The sequence below is a fragment of the Micropterus salmoides genome, unplaced genomic scaffold (assembly GCF_014851395.1).
Source record: "Micropterus salmoides isolate LMB-PRFRI ecotype aquatic unplaced genomic scaffold, ASM1485139v1 Ms_hic_scaffold_16, whole genome shotgun sequence".
NCBI lineage: Eukaryota > Metazoa > Chordata > Actinopteri > Centrarchiformes > Centrarchidae > Micropterus > Micropterus salmoides.
In genome coordinates this window covers 22,309,140-22,329,711 of record NW_024040707.1, presented here as the reverse complement: position 1 = coordinate 22,329,711, position 20,572 = coordinate 22,309,140, and the positions used below count along the sequence as shown (strand labels likewise).

The window sequence follows — 20,572 nt, the reverse complement described above, 5'->3', positions numbered from 1 at the left end:
AGGTGTGAGTGTGACTGGTTGTTTGTCTATGTGTGGCCCTGCGATGGAATGGTGACCTGTCCAGGGTGTACCCTCCCTTTTGCCCGATGTCAGCTGGGATTGGTGCTAAGACTTCAGACTTACTTGTGACTTCTAAAACAATCACTTGGTCCCACCTCTGCTGTAAACTTGGAGGCCACAAAGGTTAGCATCTCAAATACAGACTGGTTACTATAGGACCCTTCAAGTTTAGTTTGTACAGTGTCAAAGAAAATATTTATAAGGTCTGACACCTTACTGTCCCTCCACATCGCTGCTGTCCTACATGTTTCCATTCACTGTGGCCCCCGCTAGTGCACCATTGCAACGAGGTCAGAGTCCCATGAATTCACAATAATATTAACACACCTTTTATCTAGCTCTATCATTATTCTCTCTCCTCTTTTTCTACCCTTTCACCATGTCAGTGGGTAATATAGAATGATTTAACACCTGCTCAGAAATGGTGTACATTTTCAGTTGTATCTTTACTCTACATTGTGACGCAACCCATTTTAATAGGTTATAGCTATGTGGTTATTTTGGATGTGGCTGTAAATGTCACAGAAACAGAAAAGCAGCATATCGTCAAATTTGAGAAGCTGGAACTAGGAAATGCTTGTAAGTTTTGCTTGATAAATGACTTAAACAATTAATCGACTTATTGTTTGAACTTTAGCTGATCCTATATGATAAATAATGATAGGGAAAATACTTTAACAGATTCACTTATAGCTTACAAATACACAGTGGACAGCTCATTTAAAAAGCACACAGGTTTTATTGCATATCAATTTCATGTATAAATTCTTCATAGCATTGGAAAGATTACATTTGGTATACATTGCTATTCTACAGAATTAACATCAGAGTCATATCTTTTCAATGAAATTTCTCTAAAGTACATCTTCAATAATCACAAGCATCAAAAGAACTGCAATTTCAGAATTGTTCAATATTACTCTACAATCCTTTATTGTTTTTCATTATGTCTTCTCCCACAAGTCTTTTCTATGTCTTTCAGAGCCACCTGTAAGGCAGTCAAGAACTTGAAGTCAAACCTACTAACCTAACCACATGTACAATAAGTGCATCTACGGATTTATTTTTTTCTTTTCTTTTTTTCTCATTTTTTGATTTGATACACATTTCACAAATGGACATCATTATGACTGCTAAACACGTCATGCACAATATCTTTTTTTTGTTTGTTTTCAATAAACATAACAGAGGCGATATACAACTCAGATTCAAACAAAACAAGCACCATCCATTTAAACCCATATTTTTCAATGATTTTTTTCTTCAGACAAATGCATCATTGTTTTTCATTCTTTAAAATACTATACAGTTAAAAAGAAACAATATGTATATTTTTACTATCTCCTGTAACAGTGGGGGGAAAACAGCAACCATGTTCTATCATGCTGAAACATATGTCAGCGACCATCTGCCAGAATACTTTCTGAAGTTGGCAAAATGGAATACTTCAATGCCTTCAATTCCTTTGCTTTACACAGCGCGTACTTATTACAGTAGTCCATGACATGAATTACTACATATAGTCAACTAAAAACTTAGCAACCCAAGTCTTTACATTTTATAACCATGAGTTGGAAAACAATGTGTTTACCATGAATGAAATCTCATTCAGTAGAATTATATAAAAAAAAGACTTCTGTCTTTAGAAAAATGAGATGACACATCAGTCCTAGCATCACACTACCACCTGCTGTGGTGAAGAAAAATTACAGTGCTTCTGTTTCAGATTTTTTTTATTTTATTTCTCCTATTGAGCAGGAGTTGCTCATTTGCTAAAAGTGAAACTAGCCAGAAAATGTATCTGTGTTCTAAGTTCTAGAGACGTAAGCCTGATCAATTTATGGCTTGGACCCATATGGTTAAATTTGAAAATACAGCATCAGGCCTAGTTCTGAAAGTCCCAGTACGCAGGAAGGATCAAGGCAACAATGATCAACAATGCTTACCCCCCCCTGCCTCCTGCAGCTATCTACAGTTATCTACAGTAAATGACTCATGCCCTCCATGGCACAGCTACCTTGTAGAGCTTTCAGTATGATCTCACAAGTAGAACAGGGAATATAAAGTTATACTCATGATCAAGTGTTTCTCTTTTCCCCATCTAGAATCAAGTAGACTCTTGTTTTTTTTACATGTGTTGGAAGGATGGACCAGCAGAATGACAGTGTGTTTTAACACTATCTGTGTTTAGTTGACTCTCTTGTTTTGGTCTCATGAGTCCTTGCCTTATTTCTTGCATGACCAGCAATTTTGTCACTCCAATGCAGTGAAGACCAGATGTTCATGCAGATATGACCGTTTTAGACTTTTGGATTGTGTTATATAGGACAACTAATTTAAAAGAAAATATTCACTGGTTACACTACATGTATCAAATGAAAAACAGAGGGAAAAGGGAGCTTAATGTGGTAGAAACTAGTTAGATTCAATAGTTTGACAATGTAATGCCCCTTTCTGACATTTATAGTGAAAATTGTCCAGGTCTGGACGCCCCCCCATAATATTTGAAGCGATTTGAATAAGATGCATTCAGCATACTGGGTTGAACTGAATAAAAAAAACAACAACTAAACACTGCAGGACGTTACAATGCCAAATAGGATCTAAAACTAACTACAACTATCTTTCACTATAAATAAAACAATTAATTTCATGGGTTCTTTCCATTTTGGCACACTAACGCATCAAAACCAGAGATTCAGAATCTCCCTCGTGTTCTGGTAGGCGTTCATTCCTTCAGCAACAAGAAAAGAGGGATAAAATGACTTTTCTTCATTTTTACTCCTCCAGTCATGACAAAACAACCAAAAATAAATACATACACACACTTCAGAAATCAAATTTATAAGAGCGTAGTAAGAAAAAACAAACAAACTATGACAGCAAAGGCAAGCCCCTTGGAAATGAAATGATTGTCAGAGAACAAAACATTTTCTATGGGTTATTTGGCACATACCACTCTTGCTATGAACATCTAGGTTATTTTGTACATCATATGACAATATCATACAATTTTGGTCCTTCTCTAAAATAATTATATTAACAATTTAGCACGGTGGTGCCTACAAAGAAACAATACTGTGGTATCTAAGAGGAAAGAAACTAAAATAAAATTAACAAATGACGATGAAATAAACAAGCAGAGAAAGACTTTCCTCATTCTTTGAGTATGATTTAAATTCATTTTCAGCATGATCAAATTGGGTAACCAGTTACAACGGCTAGTGTCCCACATAACTCATTAAAATCACCAGTTGCTGTGCACATTTGAACATTGAACATCATTCACCATGTAATCACTCAAAAAAATCAACCAACTACTGGAACTGTCATTTCCTCAAGTAACATTTAGTGTGGTGCTAATGTTGATTCTGCAGTTATAACTGAAACAAGATCAGTAAATGAGTTGCCCATGATTGGTGGCGGAAACCTGGAGACAATAGTGCACGCGCCCACTATGTTCCTAGTGAAACACCACCACCTTGTGGACACTCAGTGCTAATGCAGTGCTGATGCTGCAGTGCTTGTAGTAGGCCGTGTACACAGACTTTAGAGACATACTCGTCATTAAGTGTCTTTAAGAGAGCCTTACGTAGGGTCTCTGTGGTGCTGGGGTGAGCCTTGTGGACTGGAGGAAAAATGCAGAGTGTTAATGCTGTTGAGAAGCATTCATCATGTCCTTCACATCAACAGGAGCTTAGCAGTGCTTTCTCTTTGATAGAGTCTTGCGAGACACCTCACCTATAGGGACAAATTCCCCCTCCTCATTCTCTCTCACACTCACACACAAACACGCGCACACAAATGAACACACATATCCACACAAATATATTCTTTCTATCTTGAATGTATGTGACACTGAATTCTTCTCCGGTCTCCACATATTCTCAATATTCACGTCCAACCAGTCTCTTGTATCTACCCATTTGCAAAACTTATGTTTCTCCTACTCTTCCTCTCTCTCTCTCTTCCTCTCTCTCTCATCTAGATGTGGTTGAGCGGGTGAAAGCTGCTTGTCTCAGACGGTCCACCTCCCATGCTCAGCCAAGCATCCAGAGAGTTCTGGGAGGGCGCGTGCAAAGGGTTGTTCTCTGAGAGAGACAGCATCATTGCATAAGCCTGCGGGAGAAAACAGGTGACTTTTAAAAAGAGGAAACTGTATGGTTAAATGTTTTCAAACACAAATTTTCTCTTGTCCAGTGACCTGTCAGAAAAATAAATGACTATTTTGATCTATTACACCTTAGGTCTAATTTCTGTAGCTTTGGCCATTATTTCTATTAGTAATTATAAGATTGTCTAACTGCTTGGCTTTCTTGCTCCTCTGGCAATGTTGCCATGTTCCCAGACCACTGGTTATTATAATATCAATTGTAATTATGCGTCATTAGAATGTGTTGGGCTGAAGGTCACAGAAGAGATAAGAGCAGTTTATAGGTAATATGTTAGTAGGTTAAGAGAGAGGAAAAGACGTGAGGGGGGCAGGACAAGAGGTGATTTTTAGCTACAGTTTCAGCCACCTTTTCTTTTATCAAGCACCTGAAAATGTGAAAGGATCTCAGCCCTTTATCTATTTATGCACAGGACACACTTTGCCCTTCCTCCTGTCTTATCAGAACAAGTCTATTCTGTCCCTCCCTCTTTTAGAGGACATCCAAAAGCCAGTCACATACCTGGGTTTTAGCCTGCCTGTACAATGTCTCTTTCAATGCCTCCGACTCTAGCGAAGTGTTAAATATGTCTTTAACATCAAAGGGTTGCTCTTCACTGGCTGCTTTACGTAACCCCTCCAGGCTCTTGGGAAAGCTGGGCAGACCCTCCAGGTCCAAGAGAGACCCCTGCTCCTCTATACACCTGCACACCGATGGATGGATGGATGGATGGATGGCAGAAATAGGGCAGTATTGAATGGTGGATTGGTGGATGAATGGATGAGTAAATGGATGTAAAGATGGACATAGGAGATAGAGGGAAAGTGATTGTAATGGAGGTGGGATTGAAATTTAAAGGAGGAAGTTTAGGTGAAAGATAACATGAAGAGAAGAGAAAAGGAGAGGTACGATTAATAAAAGGACAGGCAGAGGGAATAAATTTGGAAAGGAAAAAGGAGAGAAGAGTAGGAGAAGCTGACCCCACATTTGCTAAACTTAAACTGAGTTTTGGGTATCTGTGAAGGGAATCTAAATATTCAGTTTATGTTTTCCTTCTGTCCATCCTTCTTAGGGTGTAGCCTTGTTTTAGTACTGACATTAGTTACAATAAAAGAATCTATAAAGGGCTTAAACATAAATAGATGTTTGTCTATAGAAACAATATATGGTGTACAATTGCTGTGGTTGTTGAATTTAGATTCATGTAAAGAGTCCATGAACCCTCAACTTATGCGGCTTTCTATAGTTAACGAAATGAATACCTGCGAGTGTGTTCATAGCTCATAGCTAAAGGAGCCGTCTCCGTCTCTTCCTCCTCCTCGTCCTCCTCATACACTCCTGTTGTGACGGGACTCGGGGACTCGGGCGCCTCGTCGTGAGACTTCTCTGTCAGGCTGCCTTCCTCCTCCTCTTCATCGTCGCCCTCCACTTCCTCTTCCTCCTCCTCCAGGCCCTGGAGCCCTAGTTTGGAGTTGGACAAACTGTGGCTTGGTGGCTGCTCCTCCTCTGCCTGGTCTGATCTACAGAGGGATGAAAGTAGACAGGAAGTGTTACTGTTTCAGAAAAACAATTTTCCTCCCACACTAGTGACATTTCAGTATAAGACACAGGCATTTAGAACTCATGTAAAGGTCTATTTATCCAGTCTGAGGCGCTGCATATTCTCAAACATTATTACAAAAGCAAAAAAAAAAGTTTCTAAAATTGTGAAAGGCAAAAATAATAACTGTCTCTAGACGTTTCTGCCTCTTAGAGCAACTTTTAGCCAGCTCTCTTAGTTTCTGGAAGAACTGTATGATGTGAGCAGTCTACCTAGCCAGTCAAGGAGGCCTTAAGAAAAAAGATGTAGTACCCAGGGTTTTTCAAAGATGCATAGAGGAACTAAAAAGAGAGAATATCTGGTTCTACTGCTTTGATTTTAAAAATGTTTCTTTTTACAAATTTGCAAATTCACATTGCTGAGTGCTCTTTTTATTGTTTACCAACAATAATCCAAAAGTGAGAAGGACTTATTATTTTAGTTTGTTCTCTGAGCGCTATGTCCAGTCTTGAGCAGGGAGGCTGTTACCATTTCCCAACCATCTAAAGGCGTGACTCATCACAAGCAGAGAGAGAAACATAAATAATGTGTTGACAGCATGCATAGTCCAATTCCAGTGTCCACACAAACAACATGGGTGCTGAAAGTCTGCCTGGAGCACTTTTCAAACGGGCCACACATGATTAATTGGCCAGCTCCTCAGAAACAGAGCAGGAGATGGCCCGCTTCAGACTGGTTCCTCTACACCCTGTAATGGTGGAACATACTTTGTGTGACTGAAGGAAGACGATGGCTGATCTGCAAACAGGCTATCAGCACACCACCATTATGACCTGCCATCTGTACATTTTCCAGCCAGTATCCCAAACTCCCCCCTCCATCACCCCCAGACCACGATGTCATGGCTCATGATATCATTTCCTCTGGGACGGCAAATTTACCCTTTCCTTTTTTTGCCACACAGTGGACATTTATCAAATCAGACAGGATTACCTCTGGGAAGGGGTGCACAGGGACAGGATTGGGTCACACACAGTGGGTGGGTAAATACGGTTAGGGGGACTTTAGGGGGGAAAAAGTTCTCCTCTTTCAATCTAGATTAAATATCACCATAATCAAATTGCAGAGCTGGTTGGCGGGGGAAAAGTCCATGTCTGTGTACAGAGAAAGAAGCGTAGCTCTGACATAGGGGGCCCTGGATTTTGTCATTTAGTCTAAACACGTCAGTTGGGTGTTTGTGTTAGCGGGCTGGGGGTATGGATATATCGGTAAGGGGGAAGAGCTCCATCATCAGTGGATCTCCTAGATATGTGCCTCAACCTGAGTCCCCCTCAGGGTTCAAACTGCCAGCCACTGTAGCCCAGTCCCAGACAAGGAACTAGCTCCAAATGTAGTTTTATCCAAACCATAGAGCTCAAGCCATAGCTTGGATCCTCATTCCAGCCCTAATTATGACCTGGACTATGGTCCAGAGGAGACAAATACCTCCACTGCGCGCTGGCAATATCTGTGTACATCTAAAACCTCTAACTTTTTTGTTTGAAACTTCCCACCCTCAGAAAAGCAGTGCTGTATCAGCATCTACGACGTCCCCAGCTTGAAAACTGGTCAAACAAAGTTTTCATGTGAAAACAAAACCTACCATGGACTTCTATTTTGACTGGCTATGAAGCTGAAATTTTTTAAAAGGGGAAGAAACTATGTTGCGAGGGCGGTTAAGAGCGATTACAGATAGTCATCCATGAATGTGTGTTTGTGTTCGGCTTTTGACTTCAGTCACTCAGAGGGAGAATAAACAGTGGGCTGTCTGGTGGGAGGACAGAAAGCATAATACTTAGCCTGAATTACAGATATTAAAATGTCAGACCAGCTTGTTGTGGATGAGACTCGGTATTGATCCCAGATGGCAGAGGGGCTAAATTGCCACTGGGTCTGCTGGCCATAATGCGTGTTGACAAGAAGGAGGGGGGATGATGGAAGAAGAGACAGACAGAAAGTGAGACTACACGAAAGGAATTCACATTGAAAGAGGAAGAGATGAAGAGTATATAGAGTCAAGGAAAGAGGCAAACCACTGACTGAAAGAGAAAAACATTTCATCCTCCTTTTCTTTTCCGATACCCTCTCTTGCCTGAAAGTTTCCCACCAACTGAGCTACTAACATTGAAAGCATTTCAGGACTCAAAGCAGAAAGCTTTTTGTCCATTGGCAGTTAGGTTTAAAAATAGACCTAGCCATTTTCATAGTTTTCCAAGCAAGTTGTGTTTCTTAGAGTGCAGGAAAAAAAGACACACAGGATGATCACTCCTGCTAGAGTTACTGGTAAGCAGAGTAATTGACTAATTACAGAAGCATACAGCAGGTATAAATTGCTATTTGTCACAAAGAGAGTTTTAATAAAATGTGTGATATGGCTGAAATGTATCAAACTGGAGATGGAAAGAAAAAAAAACGTTTTGTTTTATTTTTGTAATATTTAATTAACATCCATCCATCTACCATTATCTTCCGCTAATCCGGGATCGGGTCATGTGGCCGCAAATTACAATGTAATTAGCAATGGCATTTAAAAGTTGCTGTTGCAGATTAAACGGTTCATCCTAACCTACTGTTAGTATGTGGTATGGAATTAGGACTCAACTCTGACTATTACCATACAAAATCACGCCACTAGAGATCACTGTGCACCAAGTACTAGCATGTACACTATGATGCTGTGTGCAGGGAGGGAGGGAAGGAAGAAGTAGTAAGAGCACTGTTGCTTTTAGTTGACAACATGTGTGTTTGTTCCTGCTTTTCCATACCTGTCTGGACCACATGTCATGATAAGAGAAGAAATATTTTTTTCAAAGTGAGTTAATTTCACCAGCTCTTTTTGCTTCAGAGTTAGTTTTACATTTAGATTTAGGATGAGGTTCAGGTAAGAAGTAAAGTTTGGCATGAAGAGTACAGGGTTATGCTCATGGATCAAATGTCATCACTGAAGGTCTTTGCAAAAATCACAATACAAATGTGGCCCGTGCAAGCAACTTTTCTTGTTACCTCTTATCCGTGGAGCTGGAGGCCTGGTTCATCTCACTGTTTGAAATGAAGTTGCGGATTTCTGAGAAGTACGAGTCCTCCTTCTCATCTAAAAGTGCATGATTGTCTGGCTCGGAGTTTGGGGAGGAGATGGTGGTTCCTAGGTTGGAAAGCATCCCGGACTGTTGGCTCACTGTTGGGGAAAGCGTACAAATCCATACACATGCACACCAGCCCACCACACACACACACACACACACACACACACACACACACATAAACACATCAGCGGGATTAGTTTGATGATCATCAGACATACATAATAGATGAGTTTAAGGAAATTTTTACACTGTCTTCACATTTTAATATCACATCAAAAAGCTGATTGGTTTGGTTCAAAAATGGACATGAACATATTTTGACAAACAGGATAATGTTCAGTGACGAAGTGCAGAAGACAAGCCTTGTTACATTTTGACATTTGTATTCTTGCAATTTCCTGAATGTTTTTACATAATCCTTTCCTGAAAAGTATGTAGAGGAATATCACATTTACATACTCATATTAGGCTACTGGAGACAATGTATTGCATTTTTCTTTTGCTAATTTGCTTTGATTTAAGGGTTTAAATTAAAAAAAAATTTGTGTTTAAGTTAAGGATAACGTTGGAGTGGATATAACATGAAGAAAATATAATATACTCCAAATATACTGTTTTGCCAGCGAAGCTAGTCAATTTTCCTAGTCTGTATCTTTGCAATTTACACTGAATAATTTTAGCAGATGTTATTGCCTACTCCAGTTTGACTCTAATCAAGGATACAGCAAGAAACAAAACATCTGGTCAGTCAGGCACAATGAATGGGTTTATGAATTGCCTCTTAATAACATACTCATGTCAAACAATGGCATCCCTTGGTATTTGAGAAATTTAGCTTGTATGTTGGTGATGTCACGGCTTCACTGGGAATAAGTAGCATAAGGTGGAAACCAATTGTGTTGCCTTGTTTTATTAGGGTGTCACTTTGGACATAAAACATAAAAAGGACATAAAAAGGATGTTTTTGGCAACGTTGTAGGAAAAGCAAGTGAAAATTCTTTAAATAATGGTCTTCCTACTTTAAATAATTTGCAGCACCATGCTAAACATTTATTAAGGTGAAGATTTAATATCTTCAAAATGGGTAATGCGAGCCCTTCATTATTCAGTCCAATAACATAACACAAAATACCAGGTCCCCCTCCCCCCGAATCATAGATATTGCAAACTGACCAGGAATGTTCTCATGCTCGTGCTTCTTGAGATGGCGGTCCAGGTTGGTTTGCTGACCAAAGCAGCGGTTGCACAGGTGACACTTGAAGGGTTTCTCCTTGTTATGGATGTTGCGAACGTGGCGTTGAAGATTGGATGAGATGCTGAATGAGCGGTCACAGTATTTACACCTGCCAAAGGAGAACAGGAGCATGTGAATGTGGGTTAAAAGAGCAGCAGAGTGGCTTAGTGGGCAGGGACTGCCCGTCAACCCGTCCAGACAATCCTTATGGCTGACCTTTTTTATAAAAAAATAAAAAATAATACTAGGATAAATACTTGCAAATAAACTGCCAGTTCTGAGCTACAGTCCTGCAGAGTCAGTTAAAAAAATGATATTAATTGAAACTACATAGTGGTTGCGAAGACAAAAGGTATTTTGTTAAATTCAGTTTTCATTATTAACTAATGATGTTTTCATTCTCCGATCGGATCCAGTACCTCAACTCAGGGCATCTGGCAAAACCAATTTCCAGTCTGATCCCTCTGTTGTCTTTATACCACAGGGAAGTCATGGGGATCATTCTTATTCTTAAGTACAAATAGGCCAGACATAGCTAAAAACTGTCTGTTGTAACTTAATGAATGTAACTGATACTGACACACTGAATTTTATAATGACAAAGAAACAAAATTTACGGTTGAATGGATCACTCATGTTTGGCTCTTGATACCAATACAGCATCTTTTTTAAAATAAAACAAAGATAGATTATTGGATATTTTGGCAGTAAGACAACCAGACAAAGGGAAAAATATCAACGAGAGCATCTTTGGGAGCAAAGAGCCTTTCATAAAGGTAACAGACTAGACTGAACTAGAATAGAATACCTGTAGGGTTGTTCCCCTGTGTGTGTCCGCAAGTGTCTGGTGAGGTTTGCTGAACGAGGGAAGATTTTCCCGCAGTACCTGGAGGGCAGGAAGGACAGAAAAGCAAGGAAAAATAAGTAAGTAAAGATGGTTGAGCAATGGTATCGTCACTGCAAACATTGTAACATGTAACATAATTAAGTTTTATGTATGTTAACATCTAAACAAAAACACATATACCACACTGCACCACAGGACACTTACCTGCATGCGTAACGCTCCTTGCCCTTGCGGAGGATGGCATCTGAGAGGGAAGGTGGCGGTGAGCGGAAGTTGAAGAGTGGATGAGCCGAGTGTTGCAGTGAATTGGGTGGTGCGTCTAGTTTTAGAGCACCAAAGCTCTCCAGCTTCTCTGTCATGTTCTCCATGGCTGACATCTGATAGGAAAGGAGAATAAGGAGATGCGAATCAAAAGATCACATTTTTCCCCCCAGTACAGCTGTTCAGCAATGTCATTACAGAAATTGGTTTGATTTTTAATCAAACCTTAAGAAAAGTATATACACATATATATACACATATATATACACGAGTGAGTGTGTGTGTGTGTGTGTGTGTGTGTGTGTGTGTGTTTGTGTTAAAAGAGAAGCACTAGAAACAAAGACACAATGACACAATGTCAAAAAAACAGGGAGTGAGGGAAAGAGACAGAGAGCGGAAGCTTTCAGGAAGCAGTATATCAGAGGTTAGCCTTAATGTTTGTGCTAAACGCTAGTAACCTCCATGACCTATAACACATTCACAAGTGCTCGAGTACTGTTCCTTCAGTAGCCCCATCCGTACACCCTCCCCTCCAAGGTTTAGCCAGTGCTTTGTTCTCTACCTCTTACCTTTTTCTGCCAAAGCTACTGTTGCAGGCCGTCAAACTGCCTAAATGAGGCATTCAAGAGCCACGATTGGAGCTGTACAATATAGTTTGAGATACCCCCAACTGATAGCCGCTTCCCTTCCCCCAGAAGCTTGTGAACAAAGGGGGCCAGTTATGTGGGAGTTTATTTGCCAAAAACAGCTTACATCCTTCCTTTTTTAGTGAATACGGGACGGGAGAGACACAGGGACAGACACTCCGTCTCAATGTGTTTATTCGCAGTCTGAGAACGGGTGGAGGGGGAGTGGGTGATTCCGTCATGAGACTGAATTAGTGGAGGTATTGTGTTTGTATCACCGGGAGTATCACAGCTGAGACAATCTGATACGAGACGTTTTTACATGGGAGCCTGTGAAAACATTTCATCCTGGGGCCACTGCTCAATTACGAGGTGATGCTTTCAAAAAGGCAGATCATATCATTATCATCCTATTATGAATAATACAGTGTTTTAGAGGAATATGGGTGGGTCATAAGGGTGAATGTAATTAATGTTAGCTTGTATGTCACTAATTTGTAAAGGAATAACTAAGTAATGTCATATATACAAATGCATGTTCATGTGTAAATGCATCTATCTGCATATGCACCAAATGAGTGTATTGCAAAGTCACGGTTGATAGAGGACACAGATTTCCAGGTCAGATTAAACCGTTTCCCCAACGAGAGCCCCCCATTCTCCTGGAGACAAACACAGGATGTCCTTGATGGACACGGTGCTATTATCTAGCCAGCCAGCCAGCCAGCCACAGAGAAAAAAAAACTTGGAGGGGGTTGAGTTATTAGCTGGCCTGTGGGCTCCCAGTCCACGAAACAATGCCACAACTAAGATTAGCATGGCCAAGAGAGGCAGCTTGTTACAATTCAAACGGTTATTATTCTCTCTTTTATTAATACTATCATTCCTTGTAATCAAGATTTGTAGAGGTAGGGAGGGTCTGGGGACAGTCGAACAATGTGACTGATTATCAAAGGGGCTGCGATAACAGACCGTGTCTTCTGAAATAGGTAGAAGTGACGAGGTACACAGGCGCCATTCAGTAAACAAAGGAAGAAATCATACAGAACCCTTGAGAAAATAACATCAACACTGTGGAATGATGGTGCGTAGGGCCCTATCAATTCAGGTTGCAGCAGCGTGGGAGGCAGGACTGAGGTATTTTCACATAATACATGGTTTGAAAATAATAGTCGATAACATCTGGGAATAATCAGCCTGTATGCAATATCTGGAGGTCAATTCCCCTGTTTGGTATTCCCTTGCTGTAGTTTCTGTTCACAGAACTGTTTATTGTTTCTACTTAAGATTATACCAAGTGCCTTCCTAGATCTGAAAAGTGTGTGTGTGCTGTAAGCCTACCTGTGGATGGAAGAGTGGTGGTGAGGGCCTGAGGAACTTTTCCTTCAGAGCTCCTACAGGGTCGAGTAGCTTCCTCTTCTCCACCCTGCTGGACCAACAACAAGGAAGAGGGTTACGTACCAAAGTCAGAGTTCATCTACAATCTCCAACCAAACACTAAACGTCAACCTCTACCTTCTTCAGCGTGTGAACATAAAAGCGTTGATGTTGGTCATGTGGAAATAGCAGTTTCTGGTCTAATCGGGGCTGAAATACCTGTATATGGGGTCCATGAAGAATGCTGATGGCTTGGCATAGTGCAGGGGTGGCGGCTGGTGTGGCTGTGCCTGGGGCTGCTGGTGCTGGGACATTGAGGATTGGTGCAGTAACTGGGAATGAGGGTGTGGAAACCCAGCTGGGGTTTCATCCTTGATAGAGACCCCCTTTCCAATTCCAAAGATGTGGTTTTTTCTATTTTGTGGCTCAGCTGCCACACCATTATGACCACCACGGTTCCGGCTGCCAATGCTAAGGTCCAACGGCTGTTCTTCACCACTTGATATTGCTAAAGTTCCACTACTGCTCCCAGAAGTACTGTTGGGGTTTGAGGGGTTTGTTGGGGTAGAAGGAGCTACCTTGGTGTCCTTGGGCTTTGTGGTGAGATCAAATGGTGACTCTGCTGTGGAAGCAGGAGCTCCTGGTACACCAGAAACCATCTTGTGCAGCTGCTCACGAGGTGACTTGGGCTCTGCCTTAAAGAACATGCTAGGATTGAGGGCCCCTCGATCAGCGCCGATGGGATAGAGGGAGTTGTGGAAGTTAGGCAGGAACTGGAAGGGAAACATGGAATGGTAGGGCAGTGGACCCATCTTTTTCTCCTGATGAAGACCAATCAAACCTGGACCAAAATATTTCTCAGCAATAGAGGCGATGGCTTTAATGGAATCTGTGGTGGCTGAATTGGCATTTGCAGTGGTGGGCGGGAGGGCTTGCTCATCAGGCGGAGGGAAGAAGGAGTGCTGGGATGATGCAGAAGAGAGAAAGGGACGATCAATAGCAAGGTTCCCCGAACAAGACACGGCTGATATCAACGCACTGTTTGTGTCTTCTATCTGGTGACCTTCTTGACTTGACACAGTCCCAGACGGCTTCCTTCTTTTACCACTTCGCTCACGTTCACTCTCTCCATCACTATCCAGGTCAGAACCGTCACCTGAAGCAGTACCAGTGGTGGTGTCCAAATCTGTCCCACTTGTGGTATTAACGTCTTCAAGGTCACTACAATCAGACATGTCTGCCATCTTCGATTTAGGTTTGGCTTCTCCACTAGAAGACAAATCCAGTTTGTTCTCTTTCTCTTTGTCTTCCAACTGACTCAAACTGTGGCCTCCATTGCTGTTTGTGGAGCTAACCAGGGACAGAGGAGGGGCATCTAGGGGACTCCGGGGCAGTTTCACCTCCTGACTGCTGCAACCCAGAGGGTTCTTTATCAATGAACTGGCTGGCAATAAAGGTGGTCGGGGATACAATGATGGGGGGAAGATACCTGGGAAACCATGTGGGAGGGATGGGAAGCCATGAGGTCCTGTGGAAAAGGGCAAGCCAGCGTGAGGGTGAGGTCGAGAGGGAAAGTAGTCAGTGAAGCCTAAACCTGACTGGTTTAGACCTGCAAGGTGAGGATGGTGAGACTTGGCCTTGGCCATGATGGGGCTGGAGCTCATGGGGATGCCAGGGTTGAACATCCCTGCTGGAGAGCCATAATGGTTTTTGCCCTCACAGAAGCGACGATGTTTGTTGAGGGAGGAGGTAGTGCTGAACAACTGCCCACAGTCCTTACACTTGATCTGGGTGCGGCAGTCAGCATGCATACGTTTGTGGCGGCAAAGGTTGGAGAACTGGGTGTATGATTTGTGGCACACCTCACCTGGGGGAGCAAAAAGACGCAGCCCATCAGGGCCTGGTTAAACCCATTTTAACACTGTCTCTAACTTTGTATACCAAATCAACAGCAACATATACATCTGAATGGAAACTGCAGATGAAATAGCTCTAGAAATGACTGTTTTCTATGAATTAAACCAACTACTTGCCAAAGTTTCTGATTTACTGTGTTTACACTGTATGTATTTTACTGCCCAATAATAACTCAACATGTGCAAGAAAGTTAATAAAATATATATGTATTTAATTACCTTAAAGAGAGCAAAGATAGGTCTCTGATACATAATTAAAACATATTTATCCAAACAAATTTAACTACATGTCAAAAAGTTTGTCTAGAAAAAAAAGCATAAGCGATATATTTATTATTTACAGTATATCATTAAATTAATAGCAACAGAAAACTGTGAGCTTGGTTCAAACAATGTAAAAAGGACAAAAAAGCTGGTGTACATGGAGAAGAAAGAGACTGCAGAGTGATAGAGAAGTAGATGAGGTAGAATGAAAAGAAGTGTCAAATAAATGGACTGGTAAGAATAATGCGGTATTTATCTTCCAAAGCTCTCACTTACAGATAAAAGGTTTAACACTGCTGTGGATGTGCTTATGCTGCTTGAGGCCTGACGAGGTGGCAAAGGTCTTGCCACACTCAGGACATGTGTGAGCACGTGCCCCCACGTGTTGGGAGCGGATGTGGCGTTGAAGGTTGCTGGGATCTGTGAACACCTGAAATATCAAATAAGCATATAAAAATGCAGTGTACGCCATAATTGACAATGCAAACATTTGATATTTCCCCTTTTTGTATTATATTTTGCCATTATTAGCATTGTGGAAATATAATGGAAATATACAGTTTTCATTGCTTTAATATATATACAATAAACATTCTTTCAGGATTACTAAATATATGTCCAGTACCATTATGAATGAAGACTAAAAAACTAAACCAGCAGAATTTCTGAAGCAGATGAAGCCTGTGTGTCCTGTGCACAACTTACGTGCCGGGTATGCTGTACCTTATCACAGTTTTCACACTCAAAACGCTTGCCACTGTCATGTGACATCTGGTGACGGATGAGGTTGGACTTCCAGTTGAAGGCTTTGGGGCACTGGTCACACTTGTACTCCCTCTCCTCTGTATGGACTATCATGTGTTGGCCCAGACTTAATAAGGAGAGGACAAGCTCGTGAGTGAATTAAAAAAAATCATCCAAGTCACATTTGGATTAAGTGGACTGTATATGTTGAAATGTGTTGTCTTGTACATATTTTATCACGTGTCTGTGTACCTGTACTCATTTGGGAAGATCTTCTCACAGTCTTTACACTCGTGGACGGGTTCGTCGCTGTCCTCACGTTCCTGTTTGAAGTCTTCTCTCAGTGTGTCAAAGATGGAGCCTGTACTGGAGCATGAATACTTCTGGTGCCGCCGCAGCTCGAGTGTTGAGGAGAACAGCTCATCACAGTCTTCACAGCGGTACATCTGCTCGTCTGCACATACACACGCAAAAACACACTTGTTTAGCCATCAAGCAATTGAGCTCCCTGAAATATATAATACACATCAAAATCCACCTTCAATGCGCAACGGAAACTTTTACACACTTTTGACTTGAATAATAAAACAACAATCTGTTAACAATGAAAGAAAACCTACAAAATTCCTTATTTTTGCCTGTTGTCTTAACTGCATTTTCCAGTTCCATGTTTCCTAAACAAAATATCTTTATCCTATAATCCTATAATGTGTAGTATATTATAAAAATTAAGCAGTTTTTTTACACACAAATATGTACTAAACTGTCATAAAGTCATAAAGTCATAAAGATAAAGAACAAATGTAACATTCTCCAATTATAGCTTCACAAAAACCAAATGTAGATTCTTATATTTTTTGTATCATAGGTACTAAATAGTTCCATAGGGATGTTTAATTGTGGCTACTGGATTTTAATGTATAACAATACAACTACATTTTATGGGAGTCAAGACAGAACCAACTTTGCTGTGCACATTGAAACAATTATGAAGATGCACTACCAAATATCCAATTGTAAATAAAAACTTTTAATACAACTACACAAGAACACAAATCTACCGATCTGTGTGTTAATTACAGCTAAATAGACTACCATTCAAATGGTGAAAGAAACAATCCTGCAATTGACATTCGCATAAAATAGAAATCAATTAGCAGTGAAATGTAGCCTACATTAACAAAGGTAATTGCTTGTTAAAGCAAGTGTTTGCTTGAGACTGTAGGTGTAATTGCACACAGGGGAAACAATAGGGGCCAGTCCTCCCCTTCCATGTTGATAACCTTTACAATACTTCTCACCACCAAGGTCAAATGCATAAAACTTGGGCCAGCTTTTTCAATAGCAAGTTCCTGAGTCAGACGCCAAGTTCAACAGATCAGGGGAAAGCCCAGCGGAGTTTCTCTGTGCACAGGCATACATGTGTGTATGTGTATGTGTGTGAGTGTGCATGTTTTTATGCGAACATTTTCCAAAAAGAATGAGCCACAAGAAACAGAGGTAAGCAGGGGCACAGTGGCGCCAACCCCATGGTGATTTCAGCGCCAACCTGCCATACCCTCTTTGCCATGACCCAAGTGGCCGACGCCTGAGTCGCCCCCCCAGGTGTCTCCAACACGCCATGCACGCCCATCCATCATTTCAAGCTGCGCTAAATGAGTTTATCCAAAATGACTTACAGTGCATGGCTCACCTGGTTTCTACTGCATGTGACCATTTATCCAGCTGGAACTTCTTGTACACATTAAAAGGGCATTAGTGTAGCAACATCAATGTGTCTGACCTTGGGGAGAAGGATAAATGACCTTCTGGTCAATGGCCCATTACACTGAGCTCAAATGCTAAACTAACTCCCTCTCTTTGACACCAGTGTGCACTTCCATTTCACAGACAGCAAGTGTTTTACTGTGAGAGAGTTGGGTATCATTTGCTCTGAAGATCAGACTCAACACTGAGACACTTTTTGTATGTCACCTTTAAGAGTGGACAATGTTTTTGGAAAAAAGAGGTGGTTCATACACTGTGACAATAAAATTTGGATGTGTGTGTATGTGTGTGTGTGTGTGTGTGTGTGTGTGTGTGTGTCACAAAAAAACTTTGTGACGCCTCTCGCAAAAGGGTGTTGAGAAAATATCTGAGTGGATGCCCAGGTGTGCATGTATGAGCGTTTCAGTGAGAATGCAGATAAATAAAGGTGCTTGCGTGTGTGCCTGTGTTTTTTCAGTCAGTCTGGTCTGGGTGGTGTGGGGTGGGGTGTGGTGGGGTTATAAAGGGGAGACTAATAGCTCTCTGGGAGACGAAGGGAAGCACAATTATGTGCAGTTTAGCAGCTAATCTGGGAGCATGGGTGAGGTCCCAGGGGACTCCTCAAGTCCTCTACTTCAAATTCCTTCTCCGATAAGCCAGACACAGCGAGAAGGGCTGCACTGCCAAGCTCCCACTCAGCTCTGCTACCTTTCTCTCGCTCTCTCTCTCTCTCTCTCTCTCTCTCTCTCTCTCTCCCTCTCTCTCTCTCTCTCACACACACACAGAAAGAAATAAGCTCACAAAACAGACACTCTCATCCCTACAGTTGGTGACAGTCTCACTCTTTGTCCTTCTCTCGTTCTGCTTTTCTGTCTGTCTGTCTGTCTCACTCACAAATAAAGATCTTGAAACAGTAGATGACCTGTTACACTTTTTTTGTCTGTCTTCATCCCTCTCTCACACCAACACACAAATCTGCCAAATGCTTTGGCTCTGACACACACATTCTGGCAGGTGGAGTGTCTCTCTTTTCTCTCCGTCTGCCTCCCTCTCTCTATATATTTTACATGCACACAATCACACAGAGGAATTGAACAAATCATGATGAACAAGTCTGCTCCATCTTTGAGGCACGCCTACAACATGCCAACCTGCTTCTTTTCAATAATCAAGCTCGCTTCAAGCTCCCGTTTCCTCCTGCTCCTCTGGCACAGAGATCTATGGATAAACTGCGCATCATGCAGGGGGAAAAACTGGTGAACTGCAAACCATCTCACGAACGTCTTGTTTTCCCTTCCACTATTTTATAATCAATGACAAGTAAGAGTAATCAGATTTTTTTCATCCCTGGTTCCAGAAAGACTGGAAACACAACAAAACAATGTTACCTGACAACAGCAGTTCACCACAATAAGTCCAAGATGTTTAAAGAAATACAACGGAACTACAGCCCCTTTTCCGCTTAAGTGAATTTTGAAAGAAAAGCCCAGATCGACAGTGAACAGCTGTCCAAGTTAGATTATACGATAGAACATTGGACATATTCAGTCTGACGTATAGAGGCACGGTTGAAAGTGAATCAGGTTACCCATTCAGAAGGAAGACGGGTGGGTGAGAGCACCTAAAAACATAAAGCACTTTGAAATGTGAGCCAATTTGCAGACAACAGTGTACACACAGCAAGGTGTATGGGAGCACTTAATGCACACAATCTTGCAAATATTAATGTTATAAGGACAGCAAAGATCAAACTAAAATACAAAGGCTTTTATTTAGAAGATAGATACATAGACAGATATCCAAAATTAGGCTATAGCATATATCACAAATGATGCAACAGCCAGTGTTAGGGAATATAACTGTTTTCTCTAACACATGTCTAACTAAAAATGTGGGCTAAAAGTGGATTAAATGATTAATGAAAGGCTGAGATGAGATTTCACTTATTTTTTCATATATAAATTTAATGCTTGATCACATGTGCTGCTTGTTATTCTTTTTGGAAATGAATATTAAAAGTACCACTAAGAACAAGAAAATAGGTTTGATCAACTGTTTTGGGTTGTATGTTGTTGTTTTTTTAAACTCAGGAGCTGATTCCCAGGGGCATCAAGTCACTAAACACATGGCCATCCCCGTGAGTCTCACACTATATTAGGCCACTAAAAATTCCACAAATGCCTAGGTGAATTTCTGGGGACAAACTGCAACTTTGACTTATGAATAACAAGATATAATTATTCTTTGGCCGATGTGATCAATAGAATTCCAAAATCTGGTCTCAAAGGTCCTGAGTGTTCCCATATAGGTCTTGAGGATATGGCTTCCTAATAATTTCTGTTTGATCTTGGCTTTCTGTTAAAAGACATTGATGCCCTATAATACAGAATTTCAGGCAAAGAGGCCCATTACATTGCAGCATTGTATAAACGCACAATTCAGACCAGACTAGCCTTCATTATTGGCAGGGCTATTTTAAATGACAGGTCCAAAACGGCCTTCAACCAGATGCTTTAATGCGGGATTTAATTCCATCCTGGAAATTTATGATTCGAATAATTCACATTTCTTTAGGGGGGTGATCTTGAAGGGAGAGATGGTGTCTTTTTCCCCGTCACATTAGCGAGGTTATGGAGTGTGTTGGCCGCGAAAGCAGCACAGGATGCAGGTTGGAGTTTGTTTAA

The 20,572-nt window shown here is 41.2% G+C and overlaps 1 protein-coding gene across 10 annotated transcripts in view; it reads right to left on the bottom strand.

Annotated features, from left to right (window-relative positions):
- Nucleotides 1-779: 779 nt before the first annotated feature.
- Nucleotides 780-20,572, bottom strand: part of prdm16 (PR domain containing 16) — a 177,798-nt gene continuing 158,005 nt past the window's right edge. For 2 of the 10 annotated variants that reach the window (XM_038723516.1, XM_038723518.1), the window contains exons 6-16: nt 16,395-16,596; nt 16,104-16,269; nt 15,675-15,828; nt 13,438-15,118; nt 13,183-13,270; nt 11,159-11,331; nt 10,916-10,993; nt 10,047-10,216; nt 8,794-8,965; nt 5,474-5,731; nt 4,201-4,914 (exon numbers count right to left, since the gene is read on the bottom strand). In XM_038723516.1, coding sequence (XP_038579444.1) covers nt 4,704-4,914; nt 5,474-5,731; nt 8,794-8,965; nt 10,047-10,216; nt 10,916-10,993; nt 11,159-11,331; nt 13,183-13,270; nt 13,438-15,118; nt 15,675-15,828; nt 16,104-16,269; nt 16,395-16,596 — 3,353 coding nt within the window. In that variant the 3' untranslated portion in view covers nt 4,201-4,703. Of the gene's footprint in view, nt 4,180-4,199; nt 4,915-5,473; nt 5,732-8,793; nt 8,966-10,046; nt 10,217-10,915; nt 10,994-11,158; nt 11,332-13,182; nt 13,271-13,437; nt 15,119-15,674; nt 15,829-16,103; nt 16,270-16,394; nt 16,597-20,572 lie in introns of those variants that run through there. The other 8 variants (XM_038723525.1, XM_038723523.1, XM_038723519.1 and 5 more) reach the window with 8 other exon arrangements.